An 18677-nucleotide genomic window follows, 5' to 3' on the forward strand; every position below is an offset into this window, starting at 1 on the left:
TGTCATGAGAAGGTGAAACTTGCTTGACAGAAATGCCAATGTCTAATTGGTAGCTGCCTGACTCAATGATATTGAAGTTGCAGATGATTCATAACAAATAGTCTCTTATCTGTGTTGTGAAGCAAGAAACCCTTGTGTTGAAATGCTTGGGGAACCAGAAGTACAAAGTCACTTGTTCCTCCCAGCTATGCTGGATTAAGCTAAATCACTCCGTCCATATCTCAAACTGCATCTTTTTTCCCTGATGGAAATCTCTCTAATTGAATTAAATGAATCATTTTGGCAGCATCCATTATAGACTGGGGCTTTCTGTTATGTACTGTATGTCTGAGATCCAATCTCCAGTGAACTAATAATGAAGCTTTCAGAGCTTTCTGTTATATTGGCGAGGGGGGGGTGGAATTTAGGGAGTAACCACTTGCACCCATGTCTACTCATCTGGATTCCTCGGGCTGCAGCAGAACAAGCCCAAAAAAAAAGCAACTTGCCTGTGGTGTTGGCGTTTCCATAACATGTACCTGGATGCCTCTGCATTCAAGTGTTTTGACCTGCATGCTCTGACTGTGTCTTTTCTGCACCCAAACTTTCAGCTCTCAGATACGGCTGTCATGAAACCCTGTCTTCAATATATTTATCTATGTATGTACTTGATAGGCCATTTCTTTTCAACTTGTGGCAGAATTTGCAGTATCTTCTCCAGATTGCGGAGGCATTCTACTCTCAACTATTTTCTGCATTCAGCATTCCTTCCCTCTCCTCCCCTGGCCATCCTGCACGCGATTCACACCACCAGAGACTGCTGAATGGAATGGTCACTTGTTGACTTTGGATCAACCTCAAGACAGGTGAAGGCAGAGCTTTGGTTTGATAGAAATAATGCCCTCTGCAAGCCCTCTGCATACCTACTTACCTCTGGTTGCATTTTATACTATTGGTGATCAAGAATCTGCGTACCCTGGTGCAGAGGAGATTTCCAAAGACTTATGAGCTACTAAGAAAACAAAAAGCCTCATCTCTGTCTTAAATGAGCAAATTCTTTATAAAACTGTGACCATCGCCCTTCCTCTATTTCAATTCTAAATTATCTTCAAAAGGGATTATTTTTTCCGCATCCACTTTGCCAGGAATCTTTAGCTGTTGACTCTTGCGAGATCATAAATGTCTGGAGGAAAATTGCATGGGGCAAGGGTGAACCAGTTGGTATAACTAGTTAGGGCAAGGGTGAACTAATTGGTGTAACTATTTGAGACAGGCAAAATATCTGAAAAATTGGTGCTATTGCCCATTTTTGTGCCTTGAGTTATTGGAGGGCTTTGTACACTGAGTCGTGAAATTTTCTCAAAGCCGGGCGATGTTTTTCGAATTGCAGGGTAAATTAAGGGTTGTGTGGATTGGGTCATGGCACTGAGCTCAAAAGATGACCGAGACTTGCGGAAATGGCAGAGCTGTTTTGAATGGTCGGTTTGACCAACTGCAACTCTTGCCTCTCATTTTAAGACATGTATTTTGAATTACTTGTGATAATTTGGCTTTAGGTGGAGTACTAAGAAGGGCACTACAGTACAAAGGAAAAAATGCTTGCGTTAATATTGTCTTCAGTGTTTTGAAGTGTTTTGAAGAATTGCGAGCTTATGAAATACAGTGATGAGTAATAAACCTTAAAAATGTGGCTTGAATTTGGAGTTTGACACTGGAACGTCTTTGTGGTTGGGTGGGGGAGGGAGGGATGGTTCTATCTGCAGTCCAGATTTTATAAACTTGGAATTGTAAGTATGGAGGTCAAGACCCTGGTTCCCAATGTGTGGCACTGAAATCTGGGAAGTTTCCCACTTTCTCAGGATGTTGTCCACCTTCTCCACATTTTAACTGGTTGTGGACCTCTCCATCTTGCATCCCTTTTTGCATCTTTCCACATTCTTGGGACCTGATTGTGGAGGATAAATCATGCCCGTGTTTATATATCTTCATGACTTACGTGTCTCTGAAATTTTGTTGCATGTAATGACAGAGTGAGGCAAATGTGTTATATTCCTCAGGCTTTAAACCAGCTGTCTGTTGAGCTCTGATGTGAATGCACATCCCGATTCAAACACTATTCAAAAGAAATAACTGGTGTGCTGAAGGGGTTCCAGAGCTCTCACTGTAATTCATAAATAACATCTCTTTATCCCACATCCAGATGAGGGGGGATACTCCGGAGCATATACACTCATTATTGAAAGACGTTTTCTTTTCCCTTTCCAAACAGGTCGATGAAATTATGTTGACGTTGAAACAAGCTTTCACTGCAGCTGCCGTGCATCAGAACATGAAGATACAAACTCAGCTGTGCGAAGGGTGCCCATTGAACTCCCTGCACAAACTATGTGAAACGATAGAAGGTAGAGGCCTTGTATACCTTTCTTAAAAAGAGAGACGCCTAATTTTCTGATTTCCCGTTTTTCCACTCTGCTGAGGCCAGTGGCTCCCTCTGTTGCATGCTTTGGCATTCATACGTAGTCCAATATATAACATTTGCAATGGCTAAGTTTTGAGTTACATAGCATTATGTTTAAGACGGTAGTACCAAGGGATATACACTGTCGAAGAATTTACCCTGATCTATTGTATTTTACTGTAAAGGAATTTTGTTGCCAATTTACTCTGAGAGGCATTACCCTGTTGGGGAACAGAAATACAGACCGTGACCTCGGTATAAGGTTATCCTTTAAGACGTGATCACAGGGAGCAGTTACCTTACAACTCCGCCAATACAGGTTACACCTTAAGCTTGTACGGTAAACTCTGGGCAATATCCAACAGCTAAACGTACTTAGTCAACACTTTCAAGAAGCATTTGTTAGGTATCAGCAAGTCTACCAATGTTCCTGCACAATACATAGAATTAGAATTACATGTCTACAGTCAGTTCCTCTATTAGCCAGACAGTCTTGGACAAAGGTTAACAATACCTCATCACTGGTATGATCTATTGCTAGTTATTGTTAGTTGCACACGCAAGGCAGTGCCTGCATCTTATCCTGTCACCCTCATGACCCAAGTCTTGAACAATACTTAGCCATTTGAGTTTGACAGCAAAATTTGCTTCAAAATTGAATTTTCCTCTTAATTTTCTTCCACACACGCTGTCAATTCAGGTCCTTATGGCAGTTTGGGAGTTTAATTGCATGTAAATTAAACAAATTTGACATTTTCTTTATCTGTTCATGATAGCCATGAAACTACAGGGTTGTTATTTAAAACAAAGTCTAGTAGAATATTCCATTTGTACCTGGTCTGTACTGCAGGCTGCTCTTACAGCCATCAAAGGGTTGAGTCTTGGGCTGTTAGCTTGTGAAACCATTTTAAAGGACAGTTAGGGATGGATATTAACCCCCAGTCGTTCCAGCCAGGTCCACCTCCCATGAATGAATTTTAAATGGAGAAATTGGGATCTCCAGGGCAAAAACTGTAGAGAAGTAGTGAACCCTCCACATTATGCAAAGTAAAATTTAAAAATAGACCCTTGTACATCTGGGTGTCCTACTCTGCACAATAGTGCTGCTGCATCAATTTTTCCATGGATTTTTTCCCTGGAAATAATTATGCAAGTATCTTTTCATTCTGTATTTGTATAGGAACAACATTTGGTCTTTTTAAAGTCAAATAGGTATTTCGAAATGGTCCCCAAATTTGGAAAGGAGTATAAATGATTACTCATCCTTCAAGGTTGTTTTTCTGCTTCTGTCAGCCCTAGTGAAGAACATCTTTTCACATAAAATGTTAATGCCAACACTACACTAGAAGCAAATTGGACAGTTTTCAACCGTGTTGAAACAAGTCTACACAAGTATTTCTGACAGTTCTAAATTCTGGCTGTCCTCGGAGAAAACATATTTATTGTTTTGAAGCTTGATGTGGAATGTTTCGGTGATTCTAAAAGGTATAGCATGTTAAAGGGGAATTTTGATGGGTTTGAAGAAATTGGCTGCTGGCGTTATGCTATAACTTCATGCAAATGAATAGCTTGTAGTGCGGATCACTCTGGGTTAAGAAGTCTGTGGTGTAAATATGACGTGGAGAAGCTTGTGTCAGCCTTGTAAACACACTGTCCACCTCTGTCATCTGCATAAGAGAAAAAAGATTAGGATGTTCTCTCTCTATTTCCTGGTATAGAAGCACCCATGTCCTTGTACAGAAAAGCCTATGTAAAGTAATGGATCCAGCCCAGCTATTCACAGGTAGAGCCCTCCCCACCATTGAGCACATCTACATGGAGCGCTGTCGCAGGAAAACAACATCCTTCAGTAGGAATTCCCACCACCCAGGTCATGTTCTCTTCTTGCCACTGCCATCAAGCTTGGGAGGTTTGGGAGGTGTACCACCAGGTTCAGGAACAGTTATTACCCCTCAACCATCAGACTATTGAACCAGAGGCCCACTCGCCCCGTCCCTGATCTTTTCCCACTGACCTAGTCTCACTTTCAAAGATTCTTCATCCCGTGTTCTGGAAATTTATTTATTATTATTATTTGTATATTTTTCTTTCCTTTTGTATTGCACAGTTTGATTTTTTTTTGCACATTGTTGATGTCTGTCCTGCTGGGGTGGCCTTTCATTGATTCTATTGTGTTCCTTGTGTTTACTGTGACTTCCAGCAAGTGAAGGAATGTCAGGGTTGTATATGGTGAACTTTGAACTTTATGGGTTTGGGTTGTTCCAAAGTGCTTTGCAGTCAATTAGATTCTTCCGATGTAATGTTATTGCTACGTTGAAGTGTGGTGGGAAATTTGTGCAAAACAGTTTTCACATATAACAAGAATGGTCGGTTATTCTGCATCAATAATTTTGAAGGATAATTATTGGCTGAAGCTTTGCAATGCTCTTGTGTAATGTGTTGATTTGCTCAGGATAATGGTATGTCTTTCCCTTTTGCTCACACATTCACACAATACTGTTCTATTCTGTAGACTCAGTAGCTTGGTTAGAGTCTGATATTGTAGTTCTGTTGCTAGCATTAACTAAATAACATTTTGCTGTGAATTATCTAGTAGGTTGAGTAACTAATGATCTGAGCTGCCTGCTCATGGAACACCATTTACCAGCCAGAGGCTCCTCTATCCCATTTTCACATTCTGGCATCTGTATTTTTCTGTGCACTTCCAAACTCTCAAAAGCAAAGCCATTGTCAAATTAACACTGCCCCCCACCCCCTCATGTACAATCGTTAAACCTTTCTCTTGAATACCTATTATTGAAAGTGGCCTCCCTTCTATTGTGGACTTGTATACAGAAAGGAGCCAGGAAAAGGCTAGTCACCTCATGAAGGATTCCTCCCAGTCGCACTCCCATCAGGAAGGAGGCTATGTAGCTTCCACACCAGGATCACCAGCTACTTTGCCAGCAGTACGGTTGATCAACACCTACCCCTCCACACTCCCCCCCCCCCACACCCCCCCCCCCCCCACCACCTTGCTTTATCACGTCCTGTCAGTCACCTTATGTACAGACACTCCCATGCCTAGTAGTATCTCTGTATGGGCATGCAATTAATTTACATATATACATATATCTTTTGTATCTAGTATCTTTAGTATGTTGTTGTATTATTATGTTCTTTATTTTGTTGTTTTGTTTTGTTCTGCATCAGATCCGGAGTAACAATTATTTCGTTCTGCTTTACACTGATGTACTGGAAATGACTCTAAATAGTCTTGAATCTTGAAACATTGTGAGAACTGAAGTGTGGATATTCGTGTATTGTGGTTGGGCTCAAACCATTTGGGCCAATGCTTCCTGCTTTTTTGAGTAAAAGTTGAGTTCAAAGGATGCATTTGTCCTGAAAAGAAATGCATAACACAGTCAACACATCTTCTCCCTGCATTGAACCAAAGAAGTTGCTAATCACAAATTAAACTATTAGATTGCACTGCAATGGTTTTTGATCGATTTTGCTTCTTGTCCCAGACCTACACCCTTCAAAGGCAAAAGTGGAAATTCAGAAACATTTGTCAACATTCAATAACAAAGAACAAGCTTCCATTTTTGAGGGAGTTCAGGTAACTTAAAACTCTGATTATTAAAAAAAAATTGTGTCATGGAAACAAGGCATTTTTGTGTTGAATTATTTTTGTTTATAATGGTGATATTTTTGCGAGTTTAACTCCTGTTTTCCATTTTCCAGGTCAGCAATACATTGGGAAAAATTTGTACTTTAGATTATAATTCATAAACTATATTATAGATATTTCAGAGTATTTTTAGATGTAATTCTAGTAACTTTGATCTCTTTAGCTATTAGCACAATACTATTCTAAGTTTCTCCAGAGGATAATGGTTAAGATCCATCAGTAATACCAAGAAAATGTTGGAGGAGGGATGTTCATGTATGTTTGTGGTTTAAGTAATGCTGTCTGACCAATTCCCAATGCTGGTAATTTTAAGATTTTTTTATCTATCCTAAATTTGCCAGCTTTTACCTATTGTAGGTTCTTGAAAACAAGTCCTGCCCACTTGCTAGCTTTACATTTGCTTTCTGACACTTCTGGTTGCGGAATGGAAACTGGACTGCAAAAAGTTGAATCAGTCGCCCAGGGAGACGTTGATGGTTTGATATGCTCTTTGGCAAGCCTGCAGAACTGAAAGAAACAGACAACATTGCTGATGTAGGCATTGAGTTCACAAGATCACAAGACAAAGGAGCAGAAGTAGGCCATTCAGCCCATCAAGTCTGCTCCGCCACTCCACCATGAGCTAAACTATTCTCCCATCTAGTTCCAATTTCCAGCTTTTTCCCCATGTCCCTTGATACCCTGACTAATTAGATACCTGTCAATCTCCTCCTTAAACACCCTCAATGATCAGGCCTCCACAGCTGCATGTGGCAACAAATTCCATAAATCCATGATCCTGGCTAAAAAAATTTCTCCTCATCTCTGTTTTAAATGGGTACCCTCTAATTCTAAGACTGTGATCTCTTATCCTGGAATCACCCACCAAGGGAAACAGCCTTTCCACATCTACACTGTTCAACCCTTTCAACATTCGAAATGTTTCTATTAAATCCCCTCTCATTCTTCAATGCTCGTTAAGATGACAAGTGCAGCAGTTAAGGGGGATTTTTGTTATTCCCTCAGTGGTGGAGAAAGAACCACTCACTGCATTTCAAAGTTAACCAGGTGACGGTTTGAGGGGCCTTACAGAGTGAGAGCGACAAAAGATTATTAATCACACATTTTGGCCTGCTTGGACAAAGCGGGTCAAATGTCCTTTCTGTGCCCTTCGCAGTGATTGCCATCCTTATGTTTAATAAAAACTCTCAAATTGCTCTTCGAATATTCTTCGAAGAAAGTTGGCCATTATTTCAGTCCATCCCAAATGACCTGAAATGTAGCTGATTGTAGACTGTCAGCAGCACCCCGGGAAAGATCTATAGAACCTTGTCTCTTTTGACTATTTGTGAATAACTTAATGCTCCCTAACTCTTACTTCCCTCACATACACACATTTCAAACATATATCACACAATCAAGACAAAGTAGGCACTAAAGTTCAAAGCAGTTACAATAAAAACTTGATCTCATTCTTTACATGAACCTTGGTGGCAGGTTACATTAATAATTCCCTTTATTTTCTTGCTGATTTGATATATTTTTTTGAGTTAAATTGTAGTTAAGTTCTGGGTTGCTGACCGAAGCTTGACATTTCAAATGTGTGGCTACAGTTTTTTGCTTTAATCTCACAAATAAAGTAATTTTTCCAGGTCTGCCTTAGCCTCTGACTTGTCGCTTGGCAACTTCCTTAGATGGTGCTTATTTGAAAGTTTCTTATTAAAAACTCTTGACTGTTTTCAGAGAATGAAACCAAGAAATGAACGGGAGGAAAACGAGCTTGTTGTTTCAATGCTGCGGCAGATCTACGAAGAGAAACAGAAACAGCACGTCCACAACGGAGATGCAAAACAGGTATGTGACCCCACGGCCGCCATTGCATCCTTCATACGAATATTTGCAAAGAAAAAGCATTTCAGGATGTACATTCTCTGACATTAAATTGAACTTTTGAATATGGCCTGATGCAGCCAAGTTACAACTTTTTCAAAAAGAAAATCAAATCAAGTTTAATTATCATTCAGACCATAGGTGGATACAGTCGAAGGAGACAGCGTTCCCCTGTGACTCAGGTGCGTAACATAGCGAGATAGAGGGGAAAAAACATACACACATCGTTATGCAGGAAAACACATGTATAATGCAAGTTCCAAGGTTGTCAAGCCGAGGAGGGGTGGTGGGGACAAGCTCCCACTATCTAAAAGTGTTCCTCACAGCATGCGCCTCAAATAGCCTCTGACAACCAAGTCCAATTCCTAGCCTTCACGTGTGGCTTAGCCTTTAAGCCCGGCAGAGCTGTTTCTACTGACAGGAGAAGGGGTGAAGGCGGGTCCTGGCGCCTTAAAACCGATGCTTCGGGTAGATGGAGCTCGTCAGCCTGGGAAGGCAGTCCATCTAAGAGAGGGAAAACTCTGATTTCAAACCTCCGCTGCCTTGAGGCCATTCGCTCTCATGGGAAAGGCTTCGGGAGTAAACCCTGAGGACAAATCCGGAGCTGGAGTCCCTAAGGCAGTCCGACGTTGCCTTCAACCTCGTTCTGGCAACTGTGATGTGATGTCACTGGTGCCAAGCTGTATCGGCCCTTGCCCTTCCCTTGGATAACTTCGGTAGCATGGGGAGGGGAGACTTGCTGCATCCGGTCTTCCATACAACCTTGCCCAGGCCTGTGTCCTGGAGAGGGACTGAAGCAAGACTTTCCAGGCGCAGATCCGTGGCCTTGTGCGACTAATGGATGCCATTAATCAATCCAAGTTCCTGAGCGACGTGCATATTGATGGCATTGCTCCTGGCAATCAAGCCTGTCCTTCCACCGGTCGAACACCGGAGGGCAGCACTGATGGGAGAGGCCAGGCCCAACCGAGCACAGACTCCCAACATCAACTACTCACCCAAGAGACTTGATCTGAGAATCATTACTTTGGATTTTTTTTGTTGTAACTTACCAAAGGAAAAGAGAACAAACTGATTCACGTTGAATAGGTGGATATTGCATATGGATTAAAATGTCTGGTTTTCACTATCTTGTATTTATTTTCAGATCTTGCAGAGCTGTCCTCAGCAGTCCAATGCCAGTGAGCAACAGTCTCTCTCTGCCCGCTTCCGGCTGGACAATCTGAAAATCAAAGCAAAAAAGTCATTGGCGGAATCACTAGAGAACATTCTTTCCATGGTGAGCATTATTTGAATCAATATACTTACTACAACACAGAAGGAAATAATTTCCACTTGGCCAATCCACTCCCAACAGTATCTTTTACCTTTTCCTCTTACGTCCGTGAGCATGTTGTAATTTTTGCTTAAAAATTACACACCAAGTCTTGAATTTAAAATTTTTAATAACATTTTTGGAAGCATTTCATTAAGGCATTTTCAAGTAAGGAGAAACATTTTGATTCGTCATAGTTCTAGAGTACCATTGCAGAATTCATTTACTATTCAGCATGACAAAGCACCCCCATCCACAGTCCACTTCAAGCGTGAAACATTCTCGGTGTGATAAACTTGAAACTAGCTGACCTATGTCAATTCAACATTTTCTAATTGGAATATGTAGCCTCTTATCCTAGGCTCACAAATGGAATAATTACCTAGATCTGCCCTTTTCACACCTTGCCCCAGAGGAGATAAACTAAGAAGAGTGGTGAAGGCAGGGCGATAGATATCCTTTAGTCATAGGAGCAGAGTTAGGCCATTCAGCCCATCAAGTCTGCTCTGCCATTCCATCATGGTTGATTTATTATCCCTCTCAACCAGCCTTCTCTCCATAGTCATTGACATTCATACTAATCAAAAAACCTGTTAATATCAGCTTTAAACCTACATGAAGACTAAGCCTCCACAGCTTTCACCACCTCTGCCTCTCTGCTAAAGGGACTTCCTTCTGTTCTGAGGCTGTGCTCTTTGGTCCTAGGTTACCCCACACCATAGGAAACATGCTTTTATATCAAGGCCTTTCAATATTCAATAGGGTTCAGTGATATTCCACCCCACCTTCTTCTAATCCCCACCAATCTTCTGATCTCTAGTGAACATAGGCCCAAATGCTCCCTGACCTGTTCATTTCTGAAAATGCCTTACTAATGTTCATATCAACTAGTAGGACATTTTACAAGATCCCATGTGGTAGTCTGGTCCAGAAGGCAGAGCATGTTTGTCTTCACTCACATGGGGTCTAAAGTGAGTTGGCTGTTTGTTTTCAAAGTTGGATTGGTGCCAGGATGCAGAGGATGTATAGTAGAAGAATGCTTTTCTGATTGCCATTCTGTGACCAGAGGTGTGCCACAGGAATCTGTGCTGAAATCCTGGTTTGTGATAGCACCAACCTGGATTTGAATGTAGGAGGTGACTGATGTGTCTTCAGATGACCTGGAAGTTGTTTTTGCAGATATTGACAGAGGCTTCCACAGGAAATAGATCAGATGGATGGAGTGTTGACAGATCGAATTTAATCCCACAGTTGTGAGCTGATGTATTTTGGGAAGTCAAATGGAGTATGAAGAGTATAGTAAAATGTTAATGAGCAGAAGGAACCAAGGCTTCAAGACCATTGCTTCCTGAATGTATCAACATAAGTAGACGTGGTCATGTCATTTTTGTGTTTGTAGCTTCAGGCATAGAATATAAGATTTGGGATGTTATACTGCAACTTTACAAAGCACTTCTTAGATGACTGAGTATCATGTACAGTTCTGGTTGCCACACTATTGGAAGAATATAGTTTGCAGAGGCAATTCACCAGGACATTCCCCGACTGGAGCACTCTAGTTATGGAGAAGCATTCATTGCACAGACTGTTCTTGTTCTCCTTAAAGGAGACTATGGGCTGACCTCTTAGGGGTATATAAAATTATGATAGGCATAGATAGCTCAGTATTATTTTTCCTTGGTAGGAGTATCAAATACAGGAAGCAAAGATTTTGTATCAAAGGAAACTGAATCTTGCCCATTAAATCACACAAAGACAAGAGTGTGAGTCATAATTCTTGCTGCTCATCTTCCCACGGTGCTGCTTGTGGCCAGATTTAACAACCAGTGATTCAACTTAGTTGCACTTTGAGTCAAACAGTCTCTCTTTGGCAAAGGTCTTAGTGGTGCTTTTATGCCACTGAAATGGCTTTTATGAAAATACCTGGCCAATGATGCCACCTACAGGAATTACTATGGAATTACTCCATAGTAACTTTATGGAGCAATGGGCATCAGAATCAGGTTTATTATCACTGGAATGTGTAGTGAAATGTATTGACTTGTAACAAAGCATAACATATTCACGGGGAGATTCTCACAATGATAACAATAAATTTTATAGGACAGTTTTTAAGAAAACAATATTTGAGCAAAATTCAAGACTTATTTCACTCGGATGAGAAAATATACCAAATTTCCTTAGACTTTTTAAGAGAATAACTATCCAGCAATAGGTCACATACACAACAGGAAGTTTACGAGCTATTGACATCTCTGAGGGGCTGATCAATGATGAGGAGTGACACTTCATGACTGGTAGCTCTGTGTGAGATTCTCAAAAGGTGGAAAATTTTATCCAGAGATTGATGGAAAACCAAGAACAGTGCAGTGTAGCCAAGGAGCTGTTGAAAACATGAAATTATCAGAATCGGGCAGAAACAGAAATTATAAAAGATAATTGCTAGTGCTAGAAATCGAGACAGAAGATGCTGGGGACACATGGTAGCTCAGGCACCATCTGAGGAAGGTGCTGACCGTCCTGACGAAGGGTCTCGGCTCGAAACGTCGACAGTGCTTCTCCTTATAGATGCTGCCTGGCCTGCTGTGTTCCACCAGCATTTTGTGTGTGTTATCTGAGGAAGGTGTCCCAAAAAAGGGAGACGAGGGGCTAAAACTACGGTGGAGATGCCAGCTGATTTATCACTAATCCTGAAGAACAAGGACGCTACAGCAGGTCGCAAGGTAGCAGCAACCTGTTAGGACAGCTGTGGAAGGAAGATCCACTCTCCATTTTACTGGAAGGCTGTGGGCTAATACACAGCTCTAGTGACGCAGCAGTTATCTTGGACTGGTTGTTTTTTCAGTCATTACAGAGGATACTCGGCCTTGGTAATATTGGTTAAAAGCATTTTAAGCATTGTGGCGCTTTACCACTTGCTCACTATTTTGCCACGGTGCTGCAAATAGGAAGTCCCCATTTCCTACTGGTTTAAGTTTCTGGCATCCCCCAGTGTGAATCAGTGAAGATAGACAATTTGCTGGTAGTAAATCCGAACAATGGTTTCTTGGAGCTAGCCTGAAAGCCTTGGCCATTCTTATATCGGATGTGTAATAAAGGATTTCATTGTCAACGTCTGCTTTGTGCTTTTCCGCTGTTACGCAGACTGTGGCTTCTGTTCAATGACAACTTAGATTGGATGTACAACGTTAAGTGTTTAATAAAGGATTCTTAATATATGCGCTCTCCAAGACCTAGTGGGGCCTGGCCTAGTGGATAAGGCATTGGACTAGTGATCTAAAGGTCACTGGTTCGAGCCTCAGCTGATGCAGCGTGTTTGTGTCCTTGAGCAAGGCACTTAACCACACATTGCTCTGTGACGACACCGGTGCCAAGCTGTTTGGGTCCTAGTGCCCTTCCCTTGGACAACATCAGTGGCGTGGAGAGGGGAAGGCTTGCAGCTTGGGCAACTGCCGGTCACCCATACAACCCTGCCCAGGCCTGCACCCTGGAAACCTTCCACGGTGCAAATCCATGGTCTCACGAGACTAACGGAGGCCTATCTCCAAGACTGGACATGGATCATCAGTGAGCCCCATGTGTTAAAGGCGTGATTTTTTTTTTGTTAGCTCCAAGTCTAGATTTTGATGGTAAAGTTGAATTGATGATGTAATTGTTATTTTTTGTGACAGGGAGGGTCTCGCCTCAAAAGCCAAGCAAATGCTGAAAGTACAGTGACAGAACAAATACCTGTATCTCTGAGTCTATCAAGCTTGTCCAAGGTGAGTTATCTGTATCATGAGTTATTCCCCAGTGAGTTCAGGGTACTTGGCTATTCACTCAGTGATAGAGGTCTGGAAGGCCTTACATTACCAGTTTATGCAGTAGCTTTCCACAGTGGATGGAGCATGGCTTTAGTTCTAAATAAAGCTTGTTACAAAACTGGTGAAGATGATTACAAAGCTGTACTTCCTTATGAAAGTATGACTCACTGTTGTCTTATTGGATGCCACTCTGCTTGCACGAATTACCCATGAAGGCTTCTTCTCCCACGGGAGTTGCTCTGTGTCCCCACGGATTTAGCATTTACACCCTCTCTCACTTCATTTTTATTTCCATCTGCGTATTGACGGCCCATCTAAAGATATCTCTCCTCACACCCCTCATAATCCCTACACACCCTCTGATTTGCCATAGCCCTTGTCTGACCTATGACTCCCAGCTCTGTGCGTGTGGCCTGTCTCAGCTCACTTCCTGCAGAAGCTGCTTCCCTATCGTGCCCGTTAACCATGCTGGCGACCTCAAGTCTGCCCTTCTGTGTACCGCCATCCCTCAAACTGAACTCTTGAACCTCTGAGCCTCCCACTCGCTTTCTGACTCACACTCTAGCAAATTCACCCTTGTGCCACTTTGCGTTACGTTGGTCCTGGTCTGAGTCCCTCAAAATTGTTTTTGAATCCCTCCACGGCCTTGTTCTTCTCCGTAGCTCCCTTGAGCCTGGTTCTCCTCCAGGATTAGCGGTAATGCTCCAATTTTGTGCCACCATCTCCAGTTTTAATTGGTCTGCTGCTGATGGTAGCCTCTTTAGCTCCAGAGGCTGGACTATCAGGATGTCACGCCTGCTCAAGTTTCTGAAGCTGATTATTCAAATCTCCCTCTTTGTCAGCCTACCACAGGAACCCATTTGTGCCTGGTATTGCTCGTTTCACACACTTTCAGCTGCATTGAAGATGTTCTGTACATGCAAGTTGTTATCAGTTTTATCAGTCAGCATTATATTTCGTAAATGAGTGTGGCAACAGATGATTAAAGCGAGCCTCGTGTTTTGTACCCAGAACCTTAAAACATCTACAGGTGCAGTGAACCATTCAGTTTGCCCATTTGAAAGTTAAATCTTATTCCTGATGCTTTTCTGCAGTAGCTAGCAGCAACTATTCTGTTTCCATTCTGATGTACAGCCCTGTCTAATATTTAACCTGGAAATGTATACGATTTGAAATTCACCGCTTTGAATTAGAATCATCTTCAATAGCTTTCTTCACATTGATCGAGCTGTTTCATAATGTAAAACAAAGATAAGTTTGGAGACCTCAAATCTGGTTCCTAATTCATGTTCTTCACATTGGAGTTGTTGCACTGGGCTGTGAGTACTGTATACCGACAGTGATTCTCTTAACAGAAAGCCAAAACGAAATGGATTTGACGCTTGAGAAGGATGTGCAACCTGGAGCCTTTAGAAGCTGTATTCATTGGGTATACAAGCAGGTAGTGGGAACAGTATACTTTAGTATTTGTTCATTCATTAAGATGCAGTGCGGAATAGGCCCTTCTGGCCCTTTGAGCCGTGCTAACCTGCAACCCCCAATTTAACCATAACCCAATCACGGGACAATTTACTTGACCAATTAACCCATGTCTTGGGACAGTGGGAGGAAACCCACACATACACAAACTCCTTATAGACAGAGCAGGAACATCTTCTCATTTAAATGACCATGGTGAGGGGGAAAGAAGAAACAGGCATGATTCCTTTTTTTCTAAATTGGCATCATCCTGAGGAAAATTTGGACTGGTGGCAGCAGAGAAGTCTGTAGCATACTGCCCCATGTTACGGAGCTGGTTGCCCGCCGCCTTGTGGTAGTGGTGTGTAATTGCAGAAGTGGCTTTGCGTTGCTGCGCGTTAGGACAGCAGTTAAGAGCCTCCATTGTGGCAAAGTTCAGGGCCTCCTTCGTCCTGTCAGTAGCTCCGTTTTCACTACTGTCAGTCATGCAAGTCCTGGGTGGAGACTCAGGAGCACTGTCGCACTCGTATCTAGAAGGATTTTTCACTGCTGTTCCCATAACAATTTTGTTTTGCCAGTTAGGGTCATTAACTCTGAGTTGAAGTCCCGAACCTGGAGGATTTAGTGTTAGACTGATGTCTAAATAAAGCAAAAGCATGCCTTTCAGTAGCAGCTCTAACACATTGCAATATAGATCTGTTCGTGGATACTTACTAGTGTAAACACCCATTCTGTCCTAAACGCAGGCCTTCTGTCACAGCGGTGCTGAATTTTAAGTGATGAAAGTAAGGGAGTGGGAACGGCCAGGAAATCTGGCAAGCCAGTATGTTTGGGTTAGGTTACAATATTGAGCTGCAAGTCTCACATCTGTGAACTTGGGTATGTGTGTGAGGGAATCTTTAGCTTGCCTTCACCTGGAAGAATCCTGCTGATTATCGTCAGCCACTAGATGGAGCGTCAAAGTAAAATTTATTATCGAAGTATATATGTGTTACCGTATACTGCCTTGAGATTCATTTTCTTGTAGGCATTACAGGAAGATAAAGAAATGTAATTGAATTTACGAAAAAATATACATGAACAATGTGCTAGAGAAGACAAATTATGCAAGTAAATAAAAAAAGATTAAGAATGTGATTTGTAAAGAGTCCCTTGAGTGTGAGTCTGTAGTTTGTAGAATCAATTCGGAGTTGTGAGTGTAGTTATGCATGCTGGATCAGGAGCCTGAAGGTTATGGAGTTGTAACTATCCCTGAACCTGCTGGGCTGAGACCCAAGGCTTCTCCACCTCCTGCCCAATGGAAGAAGTGAGAAGAGAATATGACCAGATGGCAGGCATCCTTGATGATGGATATTGCTTTCTCGTGGTAGCACTCTATGTAACTCTGCTCAGTGGTGAGAAGGCCTCTGCCAGTGATGAATTCAGTTCTACCACCAATTTCAGTAGACTTTTCCAATACTGGACATTGGTGCTTCCATACTTGACTATGATCCAACTTGTTAGGGTACTCTCCACTGTACATTTACCAATTTTCTTAATTAATTTAATTTTACTCTGCCTGACCCCAAAAGTGCAAGGTTATTTTTAACTTAAAAAAGACTTAAAGAAGAACAGTGATTGTGGAGGCCTTGGATGTGTATATGGTTCAGAAAGGTTGTAGAGAAAGGGAAGAAAAAAGTCATTAAAATCACCAAGAAAAATGCACAAATGCAGGTTTTCAGGTTAAAGACAATAAGACAGAGAGAGCTGCCCGATTAATTGCATGTATTTGCTGTTGTTTCCTGACAGAATGACTCTTTGGATGAAAGTGAGGACCAGGCAGTGCCTACTAGCCCCATAAAGTCTCATGGTTCCACAGGGGACTTGCTGCAAGAGTCAGAAAACGACCCTGAAGCCGCTCAACCAGTGTTTCGAAGACGAGCCAATACCTTTAGTTACATGCCCTCCAGCGCTGAGCAGCCAGAAGAGATCATCGCGGAGACTCCATCCTTTCCCAAACCAAAACTGATGAGGTATCACTCAGTGAGCACAGACACGCCACACAAACAAAAGTAAGATATTTGATACTTTATAGACTACACCCCATTAGAGTTAGTCAAATCTTGCCTGGAACAAATCCTTTCTTATGAAAATGTCTTAGTTCTCCTCTGTTACTTAATGTGTGAATGATATACTGGCCTTATTATAAAACCGATCAATGAGAACTACGGAGTCTTTTTGACAATATTTCTGTTTCCATTTGTAAAGCCTCCTGCTTCCACTTGGAGCCTGTCCCCTGGAGCTGCAGATCAGTTGTTTAATCCCAGTCTCTGAAGGACTGGCCCACTCACTCTGTGATAGTCGTGCCTCCCCGTTCCCTGATGTCTCATTCACTTCAAGTCAGCGTACATACTCCTCAATCCTCAGGCCCTTTGTCGTCTCGGTCAGCAAGCTCCCCGTCGCTGTGGCTGAACGCCAAAGCTGTGCTCTTGCCTCACCCAAACAGGGTAAATTTAGGGCAGTTTGTTTTGTCCTTCCCGAGTTCACCCTTTGTTATCTCCATTGTTTAAAACAGCAAATCCATATCTTATATTTGATCATCCTCGCCTCCAGAATTAACCCGTGTGTCTCATCCACCAAAAACCTACGTACACCTCCATGTCACTGTTGTGTGCAGAGCTTCAGCTGCCTGGTTGCACGTTTTAGTCCTCCTGTGCAAAATCGCTCCAGGTTTCTTGCTTTTCTCTTGTTTATCCTTTCAAAAATCCACCAAATGCTCCTCTCTTAGTTTATTTCACCATTAGATGCTTAGACATTTTGCTTGCACTGTTAGTGAGGAACTATTGATATGGAATGAAATTTCATGTCATAGTCTTTACCAATGTATGGAATACAAGACTGAATATCATTATTAGGGAATAGAATACTGTGCGATGGATATGAACACTTCCATTTCCATAAGGAGAGCTTAAAGGATTCATTTTGGATGCTGAGAAGTGAAATGCTTTCCTGAGTCATTTAGAAGTGAATTGAACTTCACAGATAGTGAAATGCTCATCTGTAATGAAGCGTTTTCGCTGAGACAAGGGAGGAGAGCTCATTTGGCGGTGCAGCGTTGCTTCTGTCTGTGCTATCATCTGTGATCTGGGCTTTCCTTCCCTCTTGTTACGCTCTCTCCTATGATTGAAAAATGGGCGGGTTTGGCGAGGAGTCTACTTCAAAAGGATGCTCTGCTATTGTCGTGTTTGTGGACTGATTCCAGTTTTGTTGTCATTGATCTATTCAAAGCCAGTGCAGCTCCAGTTTCCCATTCACATTGCCATAATCTTTCTGGAAGAATATTCGGACTCCACAAAAGGGCCTGGGCTGGAAATGTCACTGTAATGGCTGCAGTGCATGCAGGTGATCCTGAGCAATAAGTGAATGTTCTGATCCCAAGGACCATCATGGCCCTTATCATCTGAATTTGTAGGCTGAGGTTTCTCCTGGGGAACTTCAACCTGCTGCAGGATGAGCATCACCAAATGCCAGTGCCGACCATTTGCACTAATGTGTCTTCTTCACGGTGGGACCTCTTACACTTTGTAACGACCAATGTCAATCAATGCTCCTTAATTAGAATCTCTTGTCAACTTGAATCCTCCTCTGATATTGGCTGCTTGTCTTTGTCTCTCCTGTCCGTTGTACATGTAGCCTGAACCCATCAAATGGTAACACTAGCAGCAAATGGGCCCACTTCAGGTTGCACAGGTCTATAGATCCACTGTGGGCTTCCACCTCCACTCCAAACTTTTTTAAGTATTTGAAGACGAGTTCCAGTGGAAGGGATGGAGGGCTGATGTTGAAGAGAAGGTGAGACGACTTTTTTTTTTACAGCTATAGAGGTGTTTCTGGGATGGTTTTTTGCCTGCTGGATTGTGTTTTCAGTATTGCTTATAGCATGATGGCATATGCTGGTTAATTACCACAGGAGCCAAGCAATCAGTCAAATGCTAGGCATGCTGGGGCATGCAGGGCAGTTGCACACCAAGCACGTAAAGCACTTGCTTCTCAGAAAGGTAAATGCAGCTTTTGAGGTTACTGAATATAAACAAGAGGGTTTTTTTACTACCTATACATAAAATGCATAATGTTTGTAGCATT

General features: G+C 42.2%; 1 protein-coding gene across 3 annotated transcripts in view; it reads left to right on the forward strand.

The window, feature by feature from the left end:
* The window catches only part of tbc1d1 (TBC1 (tre-2/USP6, BUB2, cdc16) domain family, member 1), a 244658-nt gene that overhangs the window by 137352 nt on the left and 88629 nt on the right, over positions 1–18677 (forward strand). For all 3 annotated transcript variants that reach the window (XM_059989027.1, XM_059989028.1, XM_059989029.1), the window contains exons 5-10: positions 2249–2381; positions 5947–6038; positions 7833–7943; positions 9127–9258; positions 12966–13055; positions 16344–16606. In XM_059989027.1, the coding sequence (XP_059845010.1) occupies positions 2249–2381; positions 5947–6038; positions 7833–7943; positions 9127–9258; positions 12966–13055; positions 16344–16606 (821 nt within the window). The remainder of the gene's footprint in view (positions 1–2248; positions 2382–5946; positions 6039–7832; positions 7944–9126; positions 9259–12965; positions 13056–16343; positions 16607–18677) is intronic.

This window comes from Hypanus sabinus, chromosome 14 (assembly GCF_030144855.1).
Source record: "Hypanus sabinus isolate sHypSab1 chromosome 14, sHypSab1.hap1, whole genome shotgun sequence".
NCBI classification, from domain to species: Eukaryota; Metazoa; Chordata; class Chondrichthyes; order Myliobatiformes; family Dasyatidae; genus Hypanus; species Hypanus sabinus.